Genomic DNA, 21,260 nt, shown 5'->3' with positions numbered 1-21,260 from the left:
GTTGCGGTAATGTACCCACAATATTAAGTGCTAAAGGGAATATCAAGATGGGGTCATAACACAGGCTGCAATGTTCTCTATGAAACTGGTGTGCCAGGTGGGTAAGTACGGATGACATGATGAGTAAAATGGGAAGTTGCACGAGAGGACCTGATGGTCAGTCATAATCTAACCAGGATAGGTAGACAAAAAAATAAAATTGCTAACTCCATTGTATAACAACTTTTTAATTAAAAGAATATAAAATGTACATGAATTACTTACTTTTAATAGAACCAATTTATAGATAAAGCAATTCTTTGTAAGGTGGAAGGGAACGGTTTTTTTTAATACAACATTTCTGTAGTATGAAGTTTATTTTTTAAAAATAGTGTCTCTATAGTACTTCAGCTCTTCAATGCTTTCTCGTATGTCGTCCAGTGCTCTGTGCTTCAACTGCTTCTTTGGCATTGCCCTGAATTCATTAGGATACCAACGTCTGAAACATTAAAAACAATAACAACATTAATAATAGTACAGCAATAATGGAAAATCCCGGATGGAGAAAACATGTAAAATAAGGGAAAGGCAACCACTGACGTATAGTGGATCAATGCGTGGCACACACAAACACATAACAGAAAACAGTATTCACACTACCCTTAGAGTTCCTCTTTGTCTAGTAAAAGTACACACAGACACGCAAACATATGCCCTGCAATGCATGCAGAAAGGAACAAGAAAAAGATATTACAACTTCTTACACCATTCTGAGATAATGTCAGTCTATAGTAAGTATTTTGCTCAAACCTGCATAGCTCTTTAAGTGATGAAACATCCACATTTCTGTAGTGTAGATAGTTATTCACTTCTGGCATATGATATTGAAGGAATAAACGATCCATATAAATAGTATTGCCTGCAACTGGGCATTTCCCTATAAAGAAAAAAAAAACAGTCATGTTCCTTGACAGCAATATTATACAACTACTTCCATTGAATTACACACACACACACACACACACACACACACACACACACACACACACAGAGAGAGAGAGAGAGAGAGAGAGAGAGAGAGAGAGAAATTTACTGATACAAAATAAAGGTGCTATTTTAAACACTCTAACACAAGCCATACTTCTCAAATATGCATTACGCTTTATTGGTATGTTGTGTGACATTTCATAAGTAATCAGAGCCGAACAATCACTCAGCAAGAACAGGGTAGGATTAAGGATTGTTGAAAAATGTAGTATAACATTTCATTCTGAATAGAAACTCGTGCCACAATGCCATTAGCTGTGTTTCTGTGTGGGCAAAGGAATCCTTGCTTTCCATGGTATACATTGATAACTTCATATCTGCGATCTCATTGTCATAGAGTGCTCAGTTAAGTCCCTGTTATCAAAAGGAAGGCACAAGGATCTCTAGTTCTGTCTTAATCTGAAGCAGTATGAAGTGAAATTAAGAAACGGGTCACAAATACAGAAAATCATAACGATCCTTTTTTACTGAAAGCAAACAGTGGTAACAAATGATTAAAAAATAATAATCAAAAATCAAAACCAAATTGTTCTTTAATTACAATGAGCCAACATATAAAATAAAACAATCATACAGGTTCACATGCAGCTAAATCAAGAGGCATCACAGGTAAGTTATGAAGGAAACTGTCAATCATGAGTGTCGACAGTATTGTGATACCATTTTCAAGTATTTGTTGACATCTTGTACCTAGTTAACATCCTGTACATACCAGAACATAGGGTTTACAGAGGTTAAAGGATATTAATTTAGAATTTTTAAAAGTATGTAGGCACTCTTGTCCTCATGAGTAAATTGGAAGAAAACAACTCATAATGGAATCATAATAGCAAGTTCCCTCAATTCTGCAATTCACCATAGTCTGCAGAGAATAAATGCTTACATAAGACACAGCTTCCTCGCAGAATAGTTCAATAGAGATTCCTAAAATCTGTCCATAAATTTACGGAAAAAATGTAGGTATTGGCTCTTCTCAACAATGATCATGTTGCAACCCTGGGTTAAACCATTTGAGGTAACAGTTCCAGTCATCTGATGTTTATTGTACAATCTTTAGGAAATATTCATTTTCGCACTAATAAGCTTCTTCCATTGAAGTGAACTACATTTCCAGTATCCCCACAATGTGGCCATGAAAAATTAGGGTGCAGGTTGTCTGTGTTACTTGTGATGAAGCAAGCTGGGATATTTTTACTTCCCCTCTTGTTTTGACATCTGGCTCCTTAAATCCGTTTTTTCACTTTTAACTAATTACCACTAACATATGTGAGTATAATCTGTATTTTCAAAAAAGAGAAAGAAAGGTCGCGGCCCTCAGTTTTAAAGAATGTAACACTAGATCTAATTTTGTGCTTAGTTATATGTATGCAATTGATTTTCTAATTTATTTTCACTATTCCTAGTTAGTATCTTTCACTATAGTGCGAAATCAGTAATTGTTTTGTAACTTAAATTCTATTGTTGACCTATAAACAAGTATGAAGTCTACACTAAGTATAAACATTAGGAGGAACAACTAATATTATTCTTAAAGGCGATATTGGGCTCTATTCGAAAACATGTTAGCAAAACCAGCCCTTCATTAATTCCAAAGTAATTAACAGTTTTGACAAAAATATTGTCTGCGTAACTATATATGTTAATTTCACGATTTAAAAAAATAATTTGGCTTAACCCTCGTAGCAGAAGAAACTATGAAAAACAACCAATTTTTCGATGTATTCAGTTGATTTAATGAGAAGTTTTAATTGTAATTTCTGTAAATTAAACTTTGAACAATGTGTAGTTTCAGCACCTATTATTGTGAGTATATATAAGGTTTTGGTCCCGAGACAGTCAGTCCGCAGCAGAGTTTCAGATGAGGAACCTGCCTTTGGTTAGAATGACAACATTGCATCAACTTAACTGTGAAATAAGTGTTACAAATTTAGGCCATGTGTTAAAACAATGACAGTGTCTGCTCCATACATACCTTTCTGTTCTTTAAGAACTGTGAACTTTGTGGTTAGGTTTTTACTGCCCATAGATGTTCAATAGTAAACTATTGTAGCAGTATGTGGAGGTTTGCCTGCAAACAGACTTATTGCAAGTTAAACAATAGTGCACTGGCTATAAAACTGTGTATTATTGGGGGGTTGTGACGATGCTCAGTCTGCTTTGTTTATTTCTTCATTTGTTGTCCTCGGTGTCGACTTACTGCGTTGCTACACTGGCTGAAAAATGGGTAGTGAAAGTACAACAGACTGCTTTAAATGATGTAGCCGACAGAGGCAAATTTGTGTTTCGCTGTCTTTTACTTTCACTTTTCACAGCCCCCAGTATTACACAGTTATATGGCCAGTGCACTATTGTTTAACTTTCAATAAGCCTCATTAATAGCAAATTTATTGTTCTTTGTTCCAGTACTACCACTTCAAGCTCATAACTCCTCAGAACACAAACATAAGTTTTTTTAGATAATATATAGGTCTGATAATGCAGTGTTAGATGATTTGTACCTCACAAAAATATTACTCTTTCTGTTAAGCTCTCATTCCCAGCTGCAGTGTCATGAATTGCACAATATACAAAGTACCCAATGTTGCCTAGTTCAACAATAGATCATCAAGATAGTTACACCGCATTTATTTGCATACAGTTATCTTTTTCATTAATCATGTCTGTCAACTCCATTATTTCACTTACATTTCTTACCTTGTTAGCTAGTGGAGTGCATTCTCAAAAAATATCCCTACTGCAGAGACAAGCTCCCCAACCATTAAGACCTTAACATTATTCATTGTTTTATTATTTCATTATCGTTTCATTATCTAATAAGTAACACCTGCTCTGCTTATTCAGTGCAAAACTGACTCAACTGAAAATCACTTCACACTTCCTTATGCTAAGGCAAACAACTCTCATTACTGATCAGACAAAAATATCACTTAGAAAAACTATTATTTGCTTGACATTATAGCCCGAATGGTGATGTATAAATCTTGCTTATCCTGTCCAAACATTACTCCAAGGCAACAATGTTTAAAGTTGTAATTTCTTTATGTTAGACAAGGCTGTACCATGACACACTTCTATATTTCTATATACTATATATTTTCTCAGATCTCATATTTAAGATTGTTTAAACAACATATTGCCTCTGCTGCTGCACCAAATTATACTAATTTCACACATGAGCTGATTACTTCAGATGTTAATTATTCTCTACATATGTTGACATCTTTCATTTTCAGTTTACCTTACCTCTTTGTCCGACATAAATTCTTTAACAGAACCACTTTATTTTCTTCCATTCTCTTATGATTACATTACTTATGACTAACATACCATACCATACAGGGTGTTACAAAAAGGTACAGCCAAACTTTCAGGATACATTCCTCAGACACAAAGAAAGAAAATTGTTATGTGGACATGTGTCCGGAAACACTTACTTTCCATGTTAGAGCTCATTTTATAGCTTCTCTTCAAATCACATGAATCATGGAATGGAAACACACAGCAACAGAACGTACCAGCGTGACTTCAAACACTTTGTTACAGGAAATGTTCAAAATATCTTCCGTTAGCGAGGATACATGCATCCACCCTCCATCGCATGAAATCCCTGATGCACTGATGCAGCCCTGGAGAAAGGCGTATTGTATCACAGCCGTCCACAATACGAGCACGAAGAGTCTGTACATTTGGTATCGGGGTTGCGTAGACAAGAGCTTTCAAATGCCCCCATAAATGAAAGTCAAGAGGATTGAGGTCAGGAGAGCGTGGAGTCCATGGAATTGGTCCACCTCTACCAATCCATCGGTCACCAAATCTGTTGTTGAGAAACGTATGAACACTTTGAATGAAATGTGCAGGAGCTCCATTGTGCATGAACCACATGTTGTGTTGTACTTGTAAAGGCACATGTTCTAGCAGCACAGGTAGAGTATCCCTTATGAAACCATGATAACGTGCTCCATTGAGTGTAGGTGGACGAAACTAAAATGAGCTCTAACATGGAAATTAAGCGTTTCCGGACACATGTCCACATAACATCTTTTCTTTATTTGTGTGTGAGGAATGTTTCCTGAAAACCCAATCCGTTACCCCCAGAAACCATCCTTGTAACCATTGATGCCACTTCCTTATACACAAATATCCCGCACGTCCAGGGCCTCACTGCGATGGAGCACTTCCTTTCACGCCGATCACCTGCCACCCTACCTAAAACCTCTTTCCTCATTACCTTAGCCAGCTTCATCCTGACCCACAACTTCTTCACTTTTGAAGGCCAGACATACCAACAATTAAAGGGAACAGCCGTGGGTACCAGGATGGCCCCCTCGTACACCAACCTATTCATGGGTCGCTTAGAGGAAGCCTTCTTGGTTACCCAAGCCTGCCAACCCAAAGCTTGGTACAGATTTATTGATGACATCTTCATGATCTGGACTCACAGTGAAGAAGAACTCCAGAGTTTCCTCTCCAACCTCAACTCCTTTGGTTCCATCAGATTCACCTGGTCCTACTCCAAATCCCATGCCACTTTCCTTGATGTTGACCTCCACCTGTCCAATGGCCAGCTTCACACGTCCGTCCACATCAAACCCACCAACAAGCAACAGTACCTCCATTATGCCAGCTGCCCCCCCATTCCACATCAAACGGTCCCTTCCCTACAGCCTAGGTCTTCGTGGCAAACGAATCTGCTCCAGTCCGGAATCCCTAAACCATTACACCAACAACCTGAAAACAGCTTTCACATCCCGCAACTACCCTCCCGACCTGGTACAGAAGCAAATAACTAGAGCCACTTCCTCGTCCCCTCAAACCCAGAACCTCCCACAGAAGAACCACAAAAGTGCCCCACTTGTGACAGGATACTTTCCGGGACTGGATCAGACTCTGAATGTGGCTCTCCAGCAGGGATACGACTTCCTCAAATCCTGCCCTGAAATGAGATCCATCCTTCATGAAATCCTCCCCACTCCACCAAGAGTGTCTTTCCGTCGTCCACCTAACCTTCGTAACCTCTTAGTTCATCCCTATGAAATCCCCAAACCACCTTCCCTACCCTCTGGCTTTTACCCTTGTAACCACCCCCGGTGTAAAACCTGTCCCATGCACCCTCCCACCATCACCTACTCCAGTCCTGTAACCCGGAAGGTGTACACGATCAAAGGCAGAGCCACGTGTGAAAGCACCCACGTGATTTACCAACTGACCTGCCTACACTGTGACGCATTCTATGTGGGAATGACCAGCAACAAACTGTCCATTCGCATTAATGGACACAGGCAGACAGTGTTTGTTGGTAATGAGGATCACCCTGTGGCTAAACATGCCTTGGTGCACGGCCAGCACATCTTGGCACAGTGTTACACCGTCCGGGTTATCTGGATACTTCCCACTAACACCAACCTATCCGAACTCCGGAGATGGGAACTTGCTCTTCAATATATCCTCTCTTCCTGTTATCCACCAGGCCTCAATCTCCGCTAATTTCAAGTTGCCGCCACTCATACCTCACCTGTCATTCAACAACATCTTTGCCTCTGCACTTCCGCCTCGACTGACATCTCTGCCCAAACTCTTTGTCTTTAAATATGTCTGCTTGTGTCTGTATATGTGTGGATGGATATGTGTGTGTGTGTGCGCGAGTGTATACCCGTCCTTTTTTCCCCCTAAGGTAAGTCTTTCCGCTCCCGGGATTGGAATGACTCCTTACCCTCTCCCTTAAAACCCACATCCTTTCGTCTTTCCCTCTCCTTCCCTCTTTCCTGATGAGGCAACAGTTTGTTGCGAAAGCTTGAATTTTGTGTGCATGTTTGTGTTTGTTTGTGTGTCTATCGACGTGCCAGCGCTTTCGTTTGGTAAGTCACATCATCTTTGTTTTTAGATATATTTTTCCCACGTGGAATGTTTCCCTCTATTAATTCATATCATTAATTTGAACCCAACAATTACGTTTGTTATTGTCACTGTTGCATTTCGTAATCTTTTCTGTCGTCTTATTTTCTCTTTTTGTTTTTTCCAGTAGTTTCACTTTGTATTCACCTTCTCCTTTTTACCGTAATCTACTATACAATTTTATCCTGCCTATATATACTCAATAATACTCACCCACTTCCAAACCATAACCAAAACATTTTTTTTTCGCTTTCAACACTACCGCTGCTATAAAATCCACCGTTTCTAGTCCACAAACAGTTCCTTTCGCCTATTAAACAACCATTTCGTCTAGTTCTGATAACTTTCGCTTTATTTCCATTTCCGTTTTTCCCACACACAAAATTCTAGCTTTCGCAACCAATGGTTGCTTCATCAGGAAAGAGGGAAGGGGAGGGTAAGGAGTCATTCCAATCCCGGGAGCGGAAAGACTTACCTTAGGGGTAAAAAACGACAGGTATACACTCGCACACACACACACACACACACACACACACATATCCATCCGCACATACACAGACACAAGCAGACATTTGTAAAGGCCATGTCTGCTTGTGTCTGTGTATGTGCGGATGGATGTGTGTGTGTGTGTGTGTGTGTGTGTGTGTGTGTGTGTGTATACCTGTCCATTTTTCCCCCTAAGGTAAGTCTTTCCACTCCCGGGATTGGAATGACTCCTTACCCTCTCCCTTAAAACCCACATCCTTTCGTCTTTCCCTCCCCTTCACTCTTTCCTGACGAAGCAACCATTGGTTGCGAAAGCTAGAATTTTGTGTGTATGTATGTGTTTGTTTGTTTGTGTTTCTATCGACCTGCCAGTGCTTTCGTATGGTAAGTCACATCATCTTTATAGACAACACCGAAGACACCCCTAAAATATCCCTATACTAAAGTATCCTATGGTACAAAATTACATGAAAGTTGAAGACAGAAAGGTTCTGATTTACTTATGAACTACAGATAGGATAGGAGAAGAGTTTGACTGCCTCAGGAAACATGAAAAATGAGAAATGAGAAAGACCACTGGGGTATGCATTGTTGTTGCTGTTGTGGTCCTCAGTCCCGAGACTGGTTTGATGCAGCTCTCCATGCTACTCTATCCTGTGCAAGCTTCTTCATCTCCCAGTACTTACTGCAACCTACACCCTTCTGAATCTGCTTAGTGTATTGGATATGCATTATCATCACATATTGAATCTGACACAGAATGCTGAACCCCCTACTTGCTATTTGCACAAGAAATTAGTTCCAAATATTACATCAATGCTGAGAGTTTCGATCGCCAACAAATTGCACTCCAACAGCTGTCCCGCCAATCACACAGTTAATAGTAACCTTTCTTTCACACTCTTTGTTAGCTTACCAGTAGCACCAATAATTTTTATTCCAGAAACATGCATTACTACTATACCCTCTGTGTTCTTAATAGATTCAAAAAATGCCTGTGAAATGCCATTCAAATCTCTACCACTGTCCCGTAAACACTCAACATGTATATCTTGTATGCTTGCTGTTATTAAAGTGTGCCACACTTCCTTTTTGCTTACCATGTGATCTTCTTCACACAACAAATCCTCATTAATTCTTTCCCTGGAAAAACTATCATCCTGCTTACCAAATCAATTATCAGACACTGTCAAATGACAGGTAGCATGGTCCTCTTCCCCCACCCCCAAACTCTAAATCTTCATTAGGTCTAATATTATAGTCCTTTATTCTTTATTTACTTACCACTTGGCCATCATTATCAATTATAAATTCAAATACCTCATCCTCATCCCCACTGGATTCATCACTGCCATCATCATTACCATTGCTGTCAGAATCAGACCAACTGTCACTTACACTATGCTTTAGATTTGGTACCTCTTCGACTTTTTTCTCTATTTCAACCAATCTTGAATCTACATTTTTATTTACTTTTACCAGTTTTTCCTCTACCACTAATACACACTTGGTTTCTATCTCTGTTTCTAAATCATTTTCAATCTGATCAATTTGGTTCTTAAGTTCAACCCTACTTTCAACACATTGTTTCTCCAAAACCTCCACCTTCCTACTATTGCCATCACAAAGTTTCTCTCTCTCTTCTACACAACCCATGCACTGATTGGCTGTTGCACCGCTGCACTGTAAACCGCTGTTGAGTTCACTGTTCAAAATTCGCGAGTTGTATTTTTATTGTGACTGCAAACAATATTCCTCACCCAGGGCACCATATGTGATGGTGCTCAGCCTGCTTTGTTTATTTCTTTGTTTGTTGTCCTCGGTGTCTATGTACTCATTGCTACACGGGCTGAAAAATGGGTTGCGGAAGTACAACACAGACTACTTTAAATGATGTAGCCAACAGAGGCGCAGTTGCATTTCACTGTCTTTTACTTTCACTTTTCACAACTCCCAATATGACACAGTTATACGGCCAGTGCACTATGTTTAACTTTTGATAAGCCTCTTTAATAGGCGAACATCCACATATTGCTACAATAGTTTACTGTTGAATCAGCTACGAGCAGTAAAAGCCTAACCATGAAGTTCAAAGTTCTTGAAGAATAGAAAGGTACATATGGAGCAGACACTGTCACTGTTTTAACACACGGTCTAATTGTGTAAGACTTATTACACTGTTAAGTTGAAGCATTGCTGTCATTCTAACTAACACAGGTTCCTCGTCTGAAACTTGGCCGTGGACTGACGGTCTCATGACCAAAAACAAGGCCATTACATATCATCACAATAATAGGTGCTGAAACTACACATTATTCGAAGTTTAATTTACAGAAATTACAATTAAAACCTAACTCATTTGATTAACTGAATACATCAAAAAATTGTTTCTTTTTAACAGTTTCTTCTACTACAAGAGTTAGTCCATTAAACCATGAAATTAACAAATATAAGTATGCAAACAATACTTTTGACAAAACTGTGAATTACTTTGGAATTAATGAAGAACTGGATTTTGCTAACATGTTTTTAAATAGAGCCAAATAGATACTTTAAGATCACTAGTATTTCGTTTTCCAAATGTTTCTAAGTAGTACAGAATTTCTACTTGTTTTAAGTCAACAATAGAATTTAAGTTACGAAACAATTACTGATTTCACCCTATAACAAAAGACAGTAACTAGGAATAGTCAAAATAAAGTATAGAATCCATTACCTACACAAATTAAGCACAAAATTAGATCTGGTGTTATATTCTTTAAAACTGAGGGCCAACCTTTCTCTTATATTCATGTATGCTAATGCTAAATTCAAAAATGAAAAAAATGAAAATATGAATTTTAAGGAGGCAGATGGCAAAACAAAAAGGGAAGTAAAAATATCCCTGGCTTGCTTCATCACAATCTGTGAAACACGAATGTGCACCTTTCATCTACATCATTTAAAGTAGTCCGTATCTGACTTCCACACCCCATTTTTCAGCCAGTGTAGCAATGTAGACACCGAGGACAACAAACGAAGAAATAAAGCAGGCGAGCATCGTCACAGACTCTACAAACGATGGTATATTTTTGCACCATAAAAAGGTTCGACTGTAGTGCTCTTTCTTTAGATACTGCATTGCAGACAGATCTAATCGTTATACCAGAAGGTGTGAGTGAAAAACTGCAGGTGTTTTGCCATTGTAAACAAGATCGTGTCTGAAAATACTATTCTGACTGGTTTCTGGATGTAGACTGTGTACCTGCATCATCTGGTAAGATTAAAAAGCCATCAGTCAGCCTTACATGCGAGTGGATTTACTCTCTTTGCAGTGCTCAGTAACATAAATTGTTTCAAGTAGTGCTGCTTGCCCATTTCCCTGGATGGTATCACGGACAATGTACTTTGGGAGCAGAGTGATAATACTACAAATACAAACCAAATACCAGTAGTTAACAGTAACATCAGTGAAGATTGATTAGAAGGCTTGTATTACAACATAAAAAGATGTGATTAAAAATGACACTATTATGAACCGGTTTAATAAATGGGGAATATGACAAATTTTTCTCTACCAAGTTCCTATCCTTTTTTTTTTATCCCCTTCTTAAACTTGAAACGTGCAAGCTTATATTCAGACTAACACAGTAATATCATACACGTCTTCTGCTCTTTTACAAATAAACTAGCAAACCTGACAATGCTTCACAATTGCTAAATATGTATGGGCGTTGGATATAGTCCTGATCCCCTTCTCCCTCCTCTCTCTTCATATCCTCTTTTCCCCTCTCTTTGTTTATCTCATCCTCCTCCCCCCTCCTTTGTCCCTCTCCTCACCCTATCTCTCTTCATCTTCTCCTATCTTCACTCTTTGTCCATGACCTCCTATCCCCCTCTCAATGTCTGTTTCCCACCATCCCTCTGCCCACCCCCTCCTCCTCTTGCTGACCTTGAGCCTTTTTTTATTGTTGTAGCCAATAAAACCTCGACCGGGCACTGAAGCCGCTTAAAATAAATGGATAAATTGGTTGGGATCATTGGCATCTGGGGTACGGAAGACCTCTCTTGGTGTTGGATCTGCGAGGATAAAAGCATCAATGACAGTATTTCCCAAGTTTTAATCTTCAAATGGGTAAGATTACAAAGTTGCAGGCAATTCAGATTCTGTGATAGTATTCCAATTATAAATTGGTAAGCCATAAATACAACTGTCCTGTTTATGGTTAAAACTGTGAAGGAGAGAACAAAACAGCATTTAGTTGTTTATACAAATTTTGTATAAAATTATATGTAAGACGAAAGAATTTGTCTAATGGTTTAAATGCCCTGCTATCATAGTTACAGCTGACTGTGAGAAAGGAAACAAAATTGTATATTTCCACAGCACAGAATTTTCTTTCCCACAGTTGGTCTTTACAATAAACCTGTACACTGTTGTAAAAAAAAAAAAAAATATGTAGTCTGTGTCCATCTGAATTTTTAATTAGAGTATCGTGTAAAAAGGTGAAGTAAATTGGTCTCTTTATACAGTACTATAGACATAAGGAAAAAATTTTACTGTAATGCATCAATACGCAATAGCAAAATATATTTTGAGAATTGTCTTCGTTTGAATAATATGGTGACTGATATGGAGGTCTGATCTAATTACTTTCTACAGGTATCTGAACAAGTTGATGAATGCACATAAGACATCCATTGCAGTCACACATACAGGTGTTGCTCTTTTGTGTCACAGATCACCAAGACTCTAGAAAAATAACCCAAAAAATGACTGCTTTGATATGAATGTGAATGCACCTCGTTGTTATCTTGAAGTTGCTGGCCGCTGAGAAAAAACTGAATTATCTTTGGTGGTAAAAGTCTCCATCCTGACCATACAGAAATGTGAAGTTTAGTCATAATGTATATGTTACGCATTTGAATTGCTGAATATTAACAAAACAAATTTTTATTTTCAAATAATTTTCCCACCTATGATTAACCCAGAACAATCAGGTCTTGCATTCCATGTATTTATTCATTAGTTCTTTCACCAAGTAACTCTGAATACTATGAAGATAACTTGCCTCTCATGACAAAAGGTATAAAAAAATAAGATAATTGTGTATCAGGGAGAAAACTAAAGTTCAAACCATCTCACATGATACTCTTTGGCAAACTGAGTACATTATTTTAATTTTACAGTATGTTTTGTAGTACATAATACTCATAGAATGCAGGCTTTCACAGTTATTTTACTGAGATGGTGACTGAAAGCCTACTTACAGAAATTCCAGACAACATCTCAAGCAGGAAAGAGGAGTGATCAAAACATTGGTGGGCAGGGCTAAATGAATTTAAGTTAGTTACATGGTCCATAGATCATGTGACAGTGTGTATATACGACCCGGGAGATGCGTGAAAAACCCCAAAAATTTTTTCATCCGGGAGAAAACCGGGAATAATCCAGGAATTTTTTAGAATTCCAGGAACTTCTTATTGTTTTACTTTACAGTTAAATTTTTGTAATTTTGACTGACCAGTACTCTAACAAAGGATATTACTGTATCTCGCTACTGCGGAATAATACTGCAGCAATAAAACATAGGGGAGGGGGGGGGGGGGGTACCTTCTCCCGTTTCTGGCTACAGAAGTGTGGCTGTTAACTGTATAAGCAGTAGCAGCAAGATGCTACCCGGAAAATTTTACTGGTGCACCCAAACTGCCAGATACACGCAGGCACAACAGGTCCAGATTTAGGGGGTGGGAGGCTAACCAGGGTATCTTCCTCAGGCAGCAGTTTTGTTTCACAAAGCGCCTAGCATACTGTGGACGTTGGTCTATTGATTAATCGGATGATTTTGAAATGGACCCCTGTTGGTTTTCCGACTGAATCATAAGTTGATTTTTGAATGTGTGCATAGTGCATGTGATGTCTCTGCCAGGGGAATCCCCATCACATCTAAAAATAAACTTTACTGCAGACAAAAGGTGACGAACCTATACAAGATGAGCGGGATAAAGCTGAATGGGTGAATGCCAATCGCTGTTTATGTGGTTGACTTAGTTTGTGAACGATCAGCATTGTTATTATTACTTGCGACATCCACAGATTCACAGACTACCAGGAGTAACAGGTAAGAAAGATTACTTATTATCTTCTTGTTGTATCCAAGAAAATGAAATTTTAACAGAACATTTTTGGCCAGCTTAAATTCTATTCTGGAAGTAGCGTGGAAAACACTTTGGAAGAACACGTAATAATGCCTATCTGGAGAATAAATGCGAGATAACTAAACTGCTGATTGTGGCAGGGTTAGTGAAGTTAACCGGAGAATAAGTTTTGACACTGGAAGGAATAGTAACAGAATTAGTTATGGAAAGATTGTTTATTAGAACGAGGAAGGAGATGAAACAGTGACATCACACAAATTACGGAAGAATATGACGATTCCAAATTTATATAAAAATTTCATACTACTGTTTTTCGATCTCATGCTTGAGAAGCTGGAGCGTATGAATAAAATGTGAAACTATTTCCTAAAGTCAAGCTTTCTGCTTGTAGTAGGCCAAATAGGCATTTCATATTGGTACTCCGTGAGTTATATTCTATCGTGTTATAAAAATGAGCATTTGTGCCAAAAGTCTCATTTATTTGATGTGTGTTACATCTGCTGCAATATTAGGCAGGCCTATTTCGTTTTATCTAACAGACAATGACAAAATACACGTAATCAGATCGAGAAACCACACCAGTCTTGGGTACCATTTGTATTAACAGCTTTTTCAGTATTAGAGAACGACATTCTGCCATATTTGTTCCAGGCTGCATGCGTTTTTTTGTACTTGCGAGCATCTACATTTTTTTACAATTATTCAGTAGTGGATTGTCCTAAGCCTTTCAGATAAAATGCACTTAGTTCAACACACTCTGGGCTACAAATTGACATCATTATCACTTAGCTGAATGTATTCTTTAATATATTTTTAATAGTTCAAAGTTATCAGCCACAAATTAAAAAAAAAAACCTCAGTTTTTGAACAGTAGTTTTCCAAAGAAAGATTAATTTCTCAGCTTTAACCTTGTTTTCCTGCTATTACACTGTATAGTATAGTTACTAGAGTATCAACGGTGAGCAGCTCACACTTAAAAAAATACACTATTTTAAAAAATGGATTTTTTTAAAAACTTTCCATTTTGTGGCCTGCAATATCTTTGTGGGGGACCAGATAAAAATCTGAAAAATTCACAGTTAATAGACCTTTATGATATCACACTTCAGTATAAATTTCCACTTTTAGATTCAATTGGAAGTTATGGAAAAAAAATACAAACACGAGTCAAAAATACGTTTTTTAACATCTGCGATATCTGGTAGGCTGATCAAATAAAGTATATCAATTGCATAATGTAACACACCACATTACAGTAGCTAATGATTACCACAATGCTGTGGTAATTGTTTCAGCAGGATAACAATTGCATCTGCAATCCTATACAAGTCCGATTGTTGTCTTGTCAAAATGGATTTCTGTGGCCTGGAGCTATCAAGTGAATTAAAAGACATTCACAGAATTACTGAAGGCTAAAATATGTTATTAGTTTCAAATTTTATTTTATTTCCACTTTTCTGACAGTCAAGCATTAACTGCCTTGCAGAACAATGAAGTTATTTTTGTCGGTTTGCTAAAGAAACATGGCTTTTATTAATCTTTTCCACTGATTCATTACAGGTGGTAAAGACAAGCCGTCGTGTGAATTACTTTTGAACACATTATCCGAAAACTGTCTTGAGCAGCTAAATCGACAGCCAACGTGTAATGGACATATCTGGTAGCCACAAACTGACCAGACCTCATCGACGGTGTCAAGTGTTGAGACAGGGATTAGCGATCATGATGTTGTCGTTACGACTTTGGCTACGAAAGTTAAAAAGTCGGTCAAGAAGGCTAGGAGAGTATTCTTACTAGAAAGAGCAGATAAGCAGTTGTTAGCATCCCACTTAGTAAATGAATCGACTTCATTTACTTCTGGTACGATGGACGTGGAAGAATTATGGGCAAATTTGAAACACATTGTAAATCACGCACTGGAGAAGTATGTGCCGAAAAAGTGGGTTACCGACGGAAAAGACCCACCATTCGGAGAATGCTCAGGAAGCAAAGAGTTGCACTCGCAGTACAAGAAAGATCGGGAGAACGAGGACGGGCAAAAGTTAGTAGAGATTCTAGCTGCTGTAAAAAGAGTGATGCGCGAAGCATACAACCACTACCACTGTCATACCTTAGCAAAAGATCTTGCTGAAAACCCAAGAAAATTCTGGTATTATGTAAAATCGGTAAGCAGGTTGAAGGCTTCCATCCAGTCACTCACTGATCAGTATGACCTGGCAACGGAAGACAGCAAAACAAAAGCTGAAATTTTAAACTTAGCATTTGAGAAATCTTTCACACAGGAGGATTGTACAAACATACCGCTGTTTGAGTCTCATACAGATTCCCTTATGGAGGACATAGTGATAGACATCCCTGGGGTTGTGAAGCAGCTGAATGGGTTGAAAATAAATAAATCGCCAGGTCCTGATGGGACTCCAATTCAGTTTTACAGAGAGTACTCTACTGCGGTGGCTCCTTACTTAGCTAGCATTTATCGCGAATCTCTTGCCCAATGTAAAGTCCCAAGCGACTGGAAAAAAGCGCAGGTGACGCCTGTATATAAGAAATGTAGAAGGACGGATCCTCAAAACAACAGACCAATATCCTTAACATCGGTTTGTTGCAGGATTCTCGAACATATTCTCAGTTCGAATATAATGAATTTCCTTGAGACAGAGAAGTTGCTGTCCATGCATCAGCACGGTTTTAGAAAGCATCGCTCCTACGAAACGCAACTCGCCCTTTTTTCGCATGATATCTTGTGAACCATGGATGAAGGGTATCAGATGGATGCCATATTCCTTGACTTCCGGAAAGTATTTGACTCTGTGCCCCACTGCAGACTCCTAACTAAGGTACGAGCATATGGGATTGGTTCCCAAATATGTGAGTGGCTCGAAGACTTCTTGACTGGCTTACAAAATTACATTGCAATCTCAATTTCAGTGCTTCGGAAAGTAAAATGCGGTGTTTGGTGGAACTAATTTATACTTTCGTAGTATGAATATATACAGTGTACATGTTAATGCATATCAAAGATCTTTCCAAAACATGTTTTTTTTTCCTTGAGTTTTGTTTTCTCGAGTGCAGGGAAGTTCTATGCCGGTGTATATAACCATAACCATTCAAAGGATTGATAAGTTTTACAGTTCTGAGAAAAAGTATACTATCACTTAACAAGGAAAAAGTTTATTTTCACCTGGGAGAAAGTGTATTTTTAACCGGGAAATCCAGGATTTTTTTTTCCTTGTCCACGAACACACCCTATCTGAACGATTCTTTTATTGAAATGATGTGGAACGAGTCAGTTTACAGGATATGTAAGCACGATTAGTGCTAACATTAATGAGAACATTTAATTTTTTAATCCTACTCATGCGACTACACTTAAAAACAATCATACAACTACACTTATAAACAAGGTTTTTTCAAAGAAAACTCATTACTTGGAGGACTAGCTCATTTATTTAAGAAAGGCCTTTGGAAGAAATGGTCAGTATGACAGAGTCAAGTAGGACACTACACCCTAAGAGATCTGGCGCTTGTAGTGAGAAAGGACAAACTAAAGGGAAAGTTTTTCTTTCATTTGTAAAAACTGTCACAGACTGCATCAGCAAAGTACTCAAAAAATGTGGTATTGATATAGTGTTTAAACCAAAAAGAAAAGTGTGCAGAACCAACTGTTGCACGGATGTGTATGTATAAACAGTTCAGCTTGGCGAGTTTGTTCAAATTTGTAACAGCTTTCTGAGTCTAAAGCCTCTGATGATGACTCCAGGATTGGCTGATGAAACATAGGGTGGACAACTGTGCCTTGAACAAACAGCCTTACGTCCGTAAATCAGTTATCTGCAATAACTACATAATACTGTTTGTAAAATACTGAGTACAACAAATGTTCCAGTTAGGCATCCAATACACATCTCTTTAAGAATTAACTGGTAGATTTTCTTAATGAAGTTGGCAATACTCCCATTTACCTCTGTCTTTCTTTAACACTCCTCTTCCAACTCGCCTTCACCCCCCCCCCCCCCCCCCCCCCCCCCCGTCCAGCGCCAACTCCCTCTCTGTCAGAACATAATGCGCCAATCTAATCTAAAGCTAAGTGTGTTGACAAATGAGATCATAATTTGTTAATGGAACTGTTGGCACGGAAATAGCAGGATTTACTTATTGTTACCTGAATATTATTTAACTTAAAAATAACAAAATAATTTACTTGTTGCAACTTCTTGTAATTAGAAAGTATTTACATTTTACTTGCAGCAGGGGTTTATTTGTACATCATGTTTGCACACACACACACACACACACACACACACACACACACACACACATACATACACACATACACTTGTAACATTAAAAAAGCTAAATAGGTATTGCATGTCTTCCTCTTTTGTAAATTTTTTCACACAGTAATAAAATGAAAATGTTACTTTTTCTGTAATTTGTAATATAGTTATATATACAAAGAACTTGTACTTCCGTTAAAAGAGAACACACACACATGCAGAGAGATTATAATATATATATTTTTAAATTTTTGCTACTTGTCTTCCTCATTTATAAAATCTTTTTTAAGTATTTTTCTATGTTTGCTTCTGTAGTTCCTAGCGTCTAATCCGTGAACCTGGGTTGTGTTTTATTTCTAAGTTTTAAAGCCATGTAGTATGGTGTATCTTCAAAAAAGCTAACTCTGTGACAAGGCAGCAGTAGTCTTGTTTCATAAGCACATGTGAAAGAATTTCCTTCAAAACGTCATGAGTGTTTTAGCTCAAAGAGGAGTATCTCATACATAAACATGCAATTAATTTTCATCAAGCCATTACGATATATATAAACAAAAAAGGAGCTGTCAACTGACTTCTATGGGCTTCATTAACAATTAATTAATATTAGTCTGTTTTACTTTATGTGCATTCACATAGAGTGGAAATAAAGTTAATACCATTCATAGAGCACCCATTATTGTCTTACACACTTATATGCTAAGTATTTGCTATTCACACATTCAGCACTATGCCCATACACACCATACGGGTGCATGTTATCAGCCGTATGGATGGCATTCAGATTCTATACAGATGTAGCTTTACCAGTCACTGAAATATGTTTTCCTGCATGCTACACGACTGCTGGCAGTAGGATGCCTGTGGTAGTTCCTATTTTGTCTTTATGCAGCAGCAGTTGCGTATTTACAAATGTGCCTTTACTGAAACTGTCATGAACAACAGAAAAGGCCTATTAAGCTTCAAAACAAAACTATATATATAGGGCCCTAGTCTAGTGCTCATTTCCAATAAACACGATGATATTGTCTATCCACAAAACATCAGGCAACCACACAAATGTTTCTGTACATTCAAAAGGAGGTTTTACAAGAACAATAAAGCCAAATATTGTCATAGATTATAATATGAACAAGACTGGTGTACACTGTGTCAATCACATTAAATCTAATACCCATTAACAAGCAAAACAATGAAGTGGTGGAAAAAAAAATTTTTTTCTACTGAGGATGGTTTTCTACTGTGGATGTACAAGAAAGTCATCAAGCAAAAGATGTCTCTAGTGCAATTTATAAAGAAAGTTAGCATGGATGTGAAAGCACCAGGAGTAGACATTCTATCATTGGAACCAACACCAGCCACTAGCCTAGATAGAAAATTTGGTTGCCATTTTCTGTAAAAGGTACCACTCACTGTCAACAAAGTAAATGTCATGTGCTACAGTAAGAAAGAGACTGGCTTGTGGGTAAGGAGAGAAAGCAGACGGTGGAGCAAAGACTGCAATGTTGGACTTAGTGTACCATGATGTGTTGAACGACTACCATTTAAAAGCAAGTTCTGTACAAACTACATGTAATTATATTTTATTATAAAATATGAAATAAATATGCACTTGTGAAGTTATTTCTTTGTTTTTATTTCTATGTGTGCAAATGGATAACTTTTTCTGGGAGGGAATTTTTTCATGTTTTTGGCAATGCTAATACACAAGTACTAATGCAAAGACATTTATAAGTAACCATATTTTGTAATCTATAAAGTATGTATTTTAAAACAATGCTAGATGTGTGCCTCTAAGAGGCTTGACTACTGTGTAATTATTCTTTAAATTTGTTAGAAAACCGTCAGTTCAGCTATGCTATTGTAGAGGAGAGGGGGCAGTGCTGACTGTCTTAACCAACCACTGATTGATTAAAACGTATATGAATACACTACAAACTGTTGAAAAGTAACAGTTATCTACAGTCAGGAATGAAAGATTGTTTATGATGAATATTATTACTTGTTGTTGTTACTGTTGTTGTTGTGGTCTTCAGTACAGAGACTGGTTTGATGCAGCTCTCCATGCTACTCTATCCTGTGCAAGCCTCTTCATCTCCCAGTACCTACCGCAACCTACATCCTTCTGAATCTGCTTAGTGTATTCATCTCTTGGTCTCCCTCTACGATTTTTACCCTCCACACTGCCCTCCAATACTAAATTGGTGATCCCTTGATGCCTCAGAACATGTCCTACCAACCAATCCCTTCTTCTAGTCAAGTTGTGCCACAAACTCCTCTTCTCCCCATACCTATTCAGTACCTCCTCATTAGTTATGTGATCTACCCATCTAATCTTCAGCATTCTTCTGTAGTACCACATTTTGAAAGCTTCTATTCTCTTCTTGTCCAAACTATTTATCGTCCATGTTTCACTTCCGTACATGGCTACAATCCACACAAATACTTTCAGAAACGACTTCCTGACACTTAAATCAATACTTGATGTTAACAAATTTCTCTTCTCCAGAAACGCTTTCCTTGCCATTGCCGGTCTACATTTTATATCCTCTCTGTTTCGAGCATCATCAGTTATTTTGCTACTGAAATAACAAAACTCCTTTACTACTTTAAGTGTCTCATTTCCTAATCTAATTCCCTCAGCAACACGAAGACTTAATTCGACTACATTCCATTATCCTCGTTTTGCTTTTGTTGATGTTCATCTTATATCCTCCTTTCAAGACACTGTCCATCCCGTTCAACTGCTCTTCCAAGTCCTTTGCTGTCTCTGACAGAATTACAATGTCATCGGCGAACCTCAAAGTTTTTATTTGTTCTCCATGGATTTTAATACCTACTCTGAATTTTTCTTTTGTTTCCTTTACTGCTTGCTCAGTATACAGATTGAATAACTTCAGGGAGAGGCTACAACCCTGTCTCACTCCCTTCCCAACCACTGCTTCCTTTCCATGTCCCTCGACTCTTATAACTGCCATCTGGTTTCTGTACAAATTGTAAATAGCCTTTCGTTCCCTGTATTTTACCACTACCACCTCCAGAATTTGAAAGAGTATTCCAGTCAACATTGTCAAAAGCTTTTTCTAAGTCTACAAATGATAGAAACGTAGGTTTGCCTTTCCTTAATCTATTTTCTAAGATAAGTCGTAGGGTCAGTATTGCCTCACGTGTTCCAATATTTCTACAGAATCCCAACTGATCTTCCCCGAGGTCGGCTTCTATCAGTTTTTCCATTCGTCTGTAAAGAATTCGCGTTAGTATTTTGCAGCTGTGACTTATTAAACTGATAGCTCAGTAATTTTCACATCTGTCAACACCTGCTTTATTTGGGATTGGAATTATTATATTCTTCTTGAAGTCGGAGGGTATTTCGCCTGTATCATACATCTTGCTCACCAGATGGTAGAGTTTTGTCAGGGCTGGCTCTCCCGAGGCTATCAATAG

General features: G+C 38.0%; 1 protein-coding gene across 2 annotated transcripts in view; it reads right to left on the bottom strand.

Moving 5' to 3' along the window:
- Positions 1 to 207: 207 nt before the first annotated feature.
- Positions 208 to 21,260, bottom strand: part of LOC124776672 (oligoribonuclease, mitochondrial) — a 72,928-nt gene continuing 51,875 nt past the window's right edge. For both annotated transcript variants that reach the window (XM_047251776.1, XM_047251775.1), the window contains exons 5-6: positions 790 to 916; positions 208 to 478 (exon numbers count right to left, since the gene is read on the bottom strand). In XM_047251776.1, coding sequence (XP_047107732.1) covers positions 355 to 478; positions 790 to 916 — 251 coding nt within the window. In that variant the 3' untranslated portion in view covers positions 208 to 354. The remainder of the gene's footprint in view (positions 479 to 789; positions 917 to 21,260) is intronic.

The sequence above is a fragment of the Schistocerca piceifrons genome, chromosome 2 (genome assembly GCF_021461385.2).
Source record: "Schistocerca piceifrons isolate TAMUIC-IGC-003096 chromosome 2, iqSchPice1.1, whole genome shotgun sequence".
Lineage (NCBI taxonomy): Eukaryota > Metazoa > Arthropoda > Insecta > Orthoptera > Acrididae > Schistocerca > Schistocerca piceifrons.
The sequence above is the reverse complement of the archived record's forward strand: the minus strand, read 5'-3'. Positions and strand labels throughout refer to the sequence as shown.